Source organism: Triticum aestivum, chromosome 6B (genome assembly GCF_018294505.1).
Source record: "Triticum aestivum cultivar Chinese Spring chromosome 6B, IWGSC CS RefSeq v2.1, whole genome shotgun sequence".
In the NCBI taxonomy this organism is placed as follows: Eukaryota; Viridiplantae; Streptophyta; class Magnoliopsida; order Poales; family Poaceae; genus Triticum; species Triticum aestivum.
Genome location: NC_057810.1, coordinates 707,192,752 through 707,200,799, shown reverse-complemented (window position 1 = coordinate 707,200,799; position 8,048 = coordinate 707,192,752). Strand labels below are relative to the sequence as shown.

General features: G+C 44.1%; 1 protein-coding gene across 1 annotated transcript; it reads right to left on the bottom strand.

Moving 5' to 3' along the window:
- Window positions 1-7,016: 7,016 nt before the first annotated feature.
- On the bottom strand, window positions 7,017-7,809 carry LOC123135046 (Werner Syndrome-like exonuclease). The gene has a single exon (XM_044554171.1). It carries the CDS (start codon window positions 7,763-7,765, stop codon window positions 7,163-7,165), a length of 603 nt encoding a protein of 200 aa, XP_044410106.1. The 5' UTR covers window positions 7,766-7,809; the 3' UTR covers window positions 7,017-7,162.
- Between the last annotated feature and the right edge of the window lie 239 nt (window positions 7,810-8,048).

Here is an 8,048-nt window from a genome sequence, read left to right as displayed (position 1 = left end):
ACATATTGAGAGTCTAGATAAGAGGTTCCATAATCAAGTTATTCAATTTAGCTCAAAGGTAGGAACCATATTAAATATCTTAAAAGCGAAAGATCCAATAATTATTGAAAGAGTAGAACAAAGTCGCATTAGAATTGACAACTTGGAATAAATCATTAATAATTTGGGTTCTATTTTTGCTTCTATTAAAACTATTGACAAAACTCCTCTTAATAAGAATCCTAAGTTTATGTATGTTCCTAAGAATAAAGGCGCCACATCTATTACATACCACCATAGTAGACGACCAAATCCATTTATAGAGATGAACACAACATCACTTCCAACACAAACATGCAGGAATCAACAAAACAAGTAGCTAAAACTAGACAAAGGGAAGTACAAGTTGTTTCTTTGGCGGCAAGCGTAACTGTTTCGACTCCATCTCCTTCAGTAGAGCGCCCAACTGAAAGCTGGCAAACAAATCCGAAACATAGCAGCAATCTTGACGGCTAATAGTCGCAGTTGCATCCAAATGGAAAACTTTTTATTTAGAATGTGCTCAATCTTTTGCCAATCTGGATCATCAATTGTTAAACAATAGCACATGAGGAATTTGCATAGCTGAAGGAAAATATTAACCAATATATCAAAGATAAAGTTGCCATTCAGTTTAAATTTCCACTAAGCAGAAGTAAGGTGAAAATGAAGTTGACATGCATGAGAGAGCAAAGTCACAATACTAATACCACCATGTCCAACATGTATTAAATTAAAAAAATCCATGGATGTCACATTACGTGGGCTCATCTCATAGTACACACACATAGGATTTCACTAATAGTCTTACTCCTCCTTCACATCAAATTTCTTCTCTCACTTCTCCTCCTCCCTCTTCTTCTTCTCCTCCTCTCTCTTCTTCTTCTCCTCCTCCTCCCTTTTGTCCACATCGCTTATTGCTCTAGCATGAATCTCAGCTAGACTCTGGTCCTTGCGCCTCTCTTTTTATTCTCCTCCTCATTCCTCTCTTGATTCCTTATGGCACGAGCAAGAATCACAGCAAGCCTCTGGGACTTACAAAATTCTTCCCACTCAGACCCATATTGTTCATCATGCATACAAAAGTGAATCATGCAATAAACCTAACTATTGGGTGCTCGTCTGCAGACCTGGTTCGATTAAAGCGATCTCCCTTTCTCGCGCCTATTCCAGTCGATTTTCTTCTGCTCCCATTCCCTATCAAGCTCTTCCATGGCCCGCTTCCGATCATCATTGTTCTTCTCTTTGATTGTCTGCAGCTCTTTGATGTATCCTAGCAGCCCATAACTCAGATGGTTCATTCCACCAGAAAAATTTGACCAAGTTCAGCCAAAAGAAATATACGTGGAAGAAGTGTAAGCCATCCTAATGCATGTAATTAGAGGAAACAAAGGAGGTGTGTGCTACTTTTGCTTATGTGCCACACCGTTACCAATATAGCTTATATTGAACTTTTATATTTTATATAATTTTTTATCATGCTACATTTTAGTGAGTATATATATTTCCAATTCTTAGTTGGCATAGCTAACACATAAAAATGATGCAAATAGTCATTTGTACTGCTATTTTTATTTTAATACATATCATTGAAAAGTAGACTTAAATTGTGCTACAATTAAGATTTATTTTGTTTCTTTACTTCTCTGACTATCTTGAAATTGGCAGCCCTTAAATGGACAATAAAAATGAATAAACTTGCATGCCCTTTTTAGTTTATATTTGACAATTGCATGAATAACATAATGAATATGTGTATTTGTATGTATGTGTGCATGTGTATTTTAAGTATCATCCTTTGATATTATTTTCGATATTTGTAAAAAGTCTGGACTATCAAATATCTTAATAGTGGTTCTAGTGTATTATTAGCTAAGAAAAATTGTAAGAAGTTCTAGAGAATAAGTTAAACTACTGGCATGATGTTTTTACCAAAAATGTATATATGAATTTAGAGTGCAAATTGGATTTACATTTTTTTCTGAATAATAGTGGTTCTAGTGTATTATTAGAGTATAAATTAAATTAATGGCATCATGTGTATTATTAGAGTATAAATTAAACTAATGGCATCATGTGAATTCAACACGGCGTCTTCATACACGTACACCGAAGCATATGCAGTTGTTGAGTTGTAATCGTCATGGTATTTCGACGATTCCCCATGAAAAGTCCTTTTGTAGCCTTATCGGATGTCACACCTATAGCTAGTGTATAACGAAAAATCCAACATTTTAAAACTAAGTCAAACCTTCCTTTTTTCCCCTTGGTTCGCTTTGTTTTGTTGGGTGTTTTTAGTTGTTGCGCTTCCCCAACTTTTTTTGCAGCCATATAGGAGGCACTTCTCGGCGTTGCCGATGACAACCTGATGTCAAGTCTCTACACCAACCAACAACACATGCATCAGGGGCAACCCCGTACGCCTGTGGACGTCGATGATATCCCGACGTCAACCTGCTGTGCCGATGTCATCCCGGCAGCCAAACATCTGCACCAACATGAACAATGGGCGTAGGAAAGAAGCACCTGAGCTCATAAGGGTTGTGTTGATGTCACTCTAGTACCCCGTCTCCAATGACAATGAAGCTTGGGGGCAATATCATCTCCTTGATCATTCATAAGGCTGATGGTGTCCCGGCATACCACCTGGCGATACACTACTCATGGTGAAACAGAGTTGTCGATGGTCTATCGGCGCATCACCTACATCATCATATTAAGATAATGGGAGCAGTGCAATGCGCCAGTGCGGCCAGCATGAATCTGTGAAACCCTCCGATCTAGTCGTCTGGCACCGCAGCAGTTAGGCGGTCACGACAAGTTCGGTAAATTCTATTTTGATTTCGGTACAAGGCATGTTGTTTCGCCATAAAATGAAGACGAAGTACGGCTGTCTCCGTGGCTGGCATCGTCCTTTGGACGGTCCCAACGAGCTCCCAGAAGAACGCGAGTGCAGAAGAACATACCTGCACTACTACATCTTTACATGGAGATTTTTTTTCGAAACGGAGGCAAAAGCTTTGCCTCATCGATTAATTAAGAAGAAGAGAATTGCCCAGTTAATTAAGGGAAACCCGGGTGAAAACCAATACAAACTTAGTACGGACTAACTACTCACGTGACAAGAAACCCACAACCGCACAGGTAACTCTTGCCAAACTCTCTGGTTACACAACATCCACAAACCACGACATTGTTACTACGCCAGGTGAACCCTGACAAGAACACCTCAACAGAAGACATCAAACACCTTCCAACCCACGACAACAACCCAATCCAAAAGGACGGGCCAAGAGACTGAAGATCATCCATCAAGCAGGGAGAGACGCCTTGCCTATGGAGCTACTCTTGCCTTTGCCCCCCTTCTTTTGTTTCCCTCTTATTGGTGTCCCAGTCAGGAGGCAAGCAATTGACCTACCCAAACCAGGTCTAGCAACATCCACACTAGCGAGCAAGTCACAAAGTTCTTTTGCTAAGAGAGCATCTGGATTTGGAGTAGGTGCAACCACACTTGGCTCAATGGTCATGCCACTCACAGGCGTCACCTGCTCGATGGTCGCAGGCGAGGGAAGGGCACCACCATCTAAAACTTCGCGCTCCAAGACACCGAAAGGTAGGGTGGCTGGCGCCTAACACCCAATGGACTTAGGCGAGCGAGAGATTGCAACATCCAAATCATCAAACCCATTGGCATCAAGTATCTGGCTAGACTCCAAGGGTGATGATGGTGGTAAAGCCACAATCGAGATCTCGGGAGGGTCTACCTTCAGTTGTTCGACAGATAGAGGCAAAACCAAGCCCCCACACAACTCCCGCAGCTCAGGCATGATCTGCAGCACCGGAGTAACAACCACATCATTGTCGCAGACTAAGGCATAGCCTAGTGGTGGGAAGGGGCTGATGCCTTCCCACCCACCCAGGTTCAAGGCATGGTACTTGCAATTTGGGTTTGTTGCACCAATTATATTGTAAGGGGTTCCCTTACAGTCTTCCTGTCAAAAAACCACATCATTGTCCAGTCCCTCAGAGGCTGACACCGGCAAACATGATCTAGCACGAGGGGAGAAACGACCATGAAGCTCGGCTCCCTTCTCGACCTCAGAGTTGTCATCAGGCACAACCAAAGGGCACAATACGCGAGCAGTCTGCAACACAGGCGGCACCATGGAGAGCTCGCCTAGTGCAGCCTCAACACGCTCCATGAAGCTCTCCATCCACAGCATCCAACCTTGCATGGAGTCAATGACATCACGCAGAGGCTGGACCGTCTCCTCAAGCTGGAACGAAGCCATACCAAGGAGCTCAGAGCGCAGCAGCTCAGCCTGCCGCTACTGCTAGGCCGTTTTCCCACGCTACTACGAGGGTTTTCCCTAGTAGTGTACTATTCTTCTTAAAGTTGGTATTCTACTAGATCCCATCTTTCCCTTAAACTATGTACCATATAGGTGGTAGAAGTTCCTTCGCCCCTTTACCGTATGAGTACTTTGCTATCAAATTCTCTTAAACGCTCACATGATGGATGACATCCTATACTAAGAATTCATGTCTCTGATGTTTCAGAGTAGCAGCAAAGCTCCTCCAAGAAGGAGGCAATTTCGCAATTATGTATACCGCGACAAACTTGTCCGGTTACTCACACAGAAGTAGTTTGAGCTCCTTAATGATGCACTATATCTCATGATCCTATTCCAGTACATGATGGTTTTCAACCATGCAGTAATCATGGAACTGCTCCATGACATATATCTCGCCTCCAGCATTAGTTGCACCGAACATAGCTTCGAGCATATCCCACAAGTCCTTGGCAACCTCATAGGAAGATATGCATCAACTAGTTTGTCTTCTATCAGACTCAGAATGGCTATGGCAAAGGCGATGGTGGCCTTCTTAAACACACTTTCTCCTGTACATGAGTAATCGTTCCTTCTTGAGTGACACACAAGCGACCCAGAACACCTTCATTGCTGTGAGCCAATACATCTTGTAGCTTACAACAATTAACGTGTTCTAGGTCGCCAGTGCCACTACTTAAGGAACAATTACTACTCAAATGGAGAAGGTGTTTAAAGTGGCCACCAACGTTTTCTCGGAACCGTTCTGAGGGTGATCGGAGACAAGCCACTTGACACATATCTATATATGCGGAACTCCAAGGACTTGTGCGATGCAGTCGAAGTTATATATGTTCGGCACAACTGATAGTAGAGCAAGATGTATGCCATGGAGAAATTCCATGATTACTGGACGGTTGAGAACCTCCCTATATTGGAACATGCTCATGAGATACAATGCTTCGTTGAGAAGCTCGAACTACTTAAGTGTGAGTTACCAGACAAGTTTGCCGCATGATGCATAATTGCAAAACCTCTCGGAGGAGCTTTGCCACTACTCTGAAACATCAGAGACGTGGATTCTTTGTACAGGATGTTGTCGGTCATCTGAGTGTTGAAGAGAATTCGAGATCATAGCACTCACATGGTAAAGGAGCCGAGATGATTTCTACCGCCAATATGGTACATAACAATGTCCACAAGCTTAGCAAAAGAACAGGGTCCAACACAATAGCAACTTCAAGAAAAAAAAGGTAAGAAGAACAGGAAAAACATAAGGGGTTGTTTGGATTGCAGGGGCGGCTCGCCCGACCAACTTTTTGCTCGTTGACTGCCACCAGGGGCTCCGTTTGGATCAGCGCCAGAGAATGGGAACCAGGCAATTTTTTGGTCGCCCCATTCAGTTCCTATGCCAGTCCGTTGGCGACATCCCGGCAGCAAAATCCCGCGCCAAATCTTTGGCATGCCAATTTTGGCGGGGCTGACTGGGGCATTATCCAAACAGCCCCTAAGAAATATGGTTGCTTTATTTGTGGTGACTACGGTCACTGGCCAACTAGTGCCTATACAAGTTTAAGAAGACGGGCATAACTCTAAATCTGTCAACGTGACTGTGAGCAACAATGATAATTAAAATCTGGGTATGATAATTTGTTTACTATATTTTCATTTAGTTAGTCTAACAGTTGGTGGATTGGAGCTCATGCGTTCTAAATTTTCCATTTTTGGAAAAATCAATAAATTCTAAATCAAAATAAAAAAACAATAGAACAGAGAAAAAAAGTGAAAAGACAAAGCGCTCACACATCGTGTTGTGTGCTACATGGGCCGCCCGACGAGTGCATTTGATTGCTCGACAAACACACTGAGCATCAACTAGGAGCTTCCTCCTTGTTTGGGTCCTAGTGCAGTAAAACCAAAGCTTCTTGGGTGATTGAGGCCAGCCCTACGAAAGTTATGGGGCTACAATTCCATGGAGTTTCGCACTGTATGCATCAGTTGCTCTCGTGCAGTGATTTTATGTTTGGTCATTGCATCGGATTGCTTATCGATAGCGAGGGGGTGGGGGTGGTAAATAACATACAATTCGTCTAATTCACATCTAGATATTTTTTAAGAATGTCACATCGAAACTCCCACAAATAACACAGCAACAAAGAATAAAAAAAGCCGGAACAAAAAATAGACCACAAACATAGTGAACATAGGTTAGATGTGACATAACACTAGATGCGTCCTAGACAGACCCAATAGCATAAACCACCATATTTACTGTTAGAGTTATCCAAAACCACCACGAGTTAATTTCAACAAACCAGCACACAATTACACTTGGGGTATTAAAGACAACATACAACTCATACCGTAGCAGCCAGAAAAAGTTGGACCGCGAATTCTTAGGATTCTTCATTCTCTGGGCAGTTTCTCAAATTCTAGCGAATCCGCAACTGAAAAGAATTGGGGTTAAGACCAACTTATATTTAAAAAATAATCATTGGTGATGCCCTAAGCACCTACTCGATCGTATGGCCTATAGATGGCACGAATGAATAATAACTAGCATCTCAAGGGATAAAAATAACTTATACTCTCTCTGATTCTAAATATAAGAGGTTTTGGCCATTCAATTTATACTGCCAAAACGTCTTATATTTAGAAACGGGGTAGTATTAAATCATCAAAAAATATCTTATTCATAGTTGACTTAAGTCTGAGCTATCTTTCTGGAAAATAATGGATCAACTACTTAATTGGCAAGTCTGATCTCATATGCTAGTTGCATAGCCGACGTAGTCAGGTAGCAGTACTACTAATTAGTAATTACGAGTGAGCAGCCGGCGACCGATCTCGAAGGAGACGTAGGCGTCGATGCAGGCGTACTCGACCTGCTCCCTCGACTGCGACGGCGCGGTCCAGTCGCTCATCGTCACCTCTGGCGGCTTCGGGATGTGCGCCCCCATCACCGCGAGCGCCCTGGCTTTCAGCCCAGCCGACCGCAGCTCCGGCCGCGGCCGGTGTGGTGAGTTCGCCGCCAACTCCCTCAGGTCGACCATGTTGGACACCTCAAGGCTGTACTCGGCACGCAGGCGTTTCGCGTCATCGGCAATCCCGACGCCGACGAAGGTGAAGCCAGAGAGGTAGAGAAAGCTGCACAGCGAGATGGGGATGCCGGTGCCGTGGATGATCTGGTACACGAGGCAGCGGCGGCCCACGCAGAGCTGGAGGACGGCGATCGGGTTTTGTCCGGCGCCTCTCTTGCGGTTGGGCCGCCACTCGGCGTCGAGGCCGGTGATGCGGATCTGGGACCCCTGCACCTCCTTTATGAAGCGCTGGACGTCGAGGGACCAGGACGTCACGGTGGTATGAATGATGGTGCCGTCGTCCATAATGACGTCGGTGTTGTATCTTTCCGCCATTAGATCAGGTTGAGGACTTCAACTTCCTTTCTCGACAAGACGACGCGATAGGATTGACTAGGGTTTGGCGTCCCTTGTGCCGGTCGTATATATATAGTGCTGGTGTCGTCGAGATGAGTTGAGGACGAGGCGTCGACCCGTTGGCTGGGCATCTGGGGTAGCTGCCAGCCCACCTGAGTTTAAGTTCCAGCTTTGACGCGCGGTTCTCGCAGAGTTTCTTCTATAAAAAAATGCCAATGAGTGTTAGCCCTTGGGTTGGTCGTCGAGATGAGCCTGGAATTTC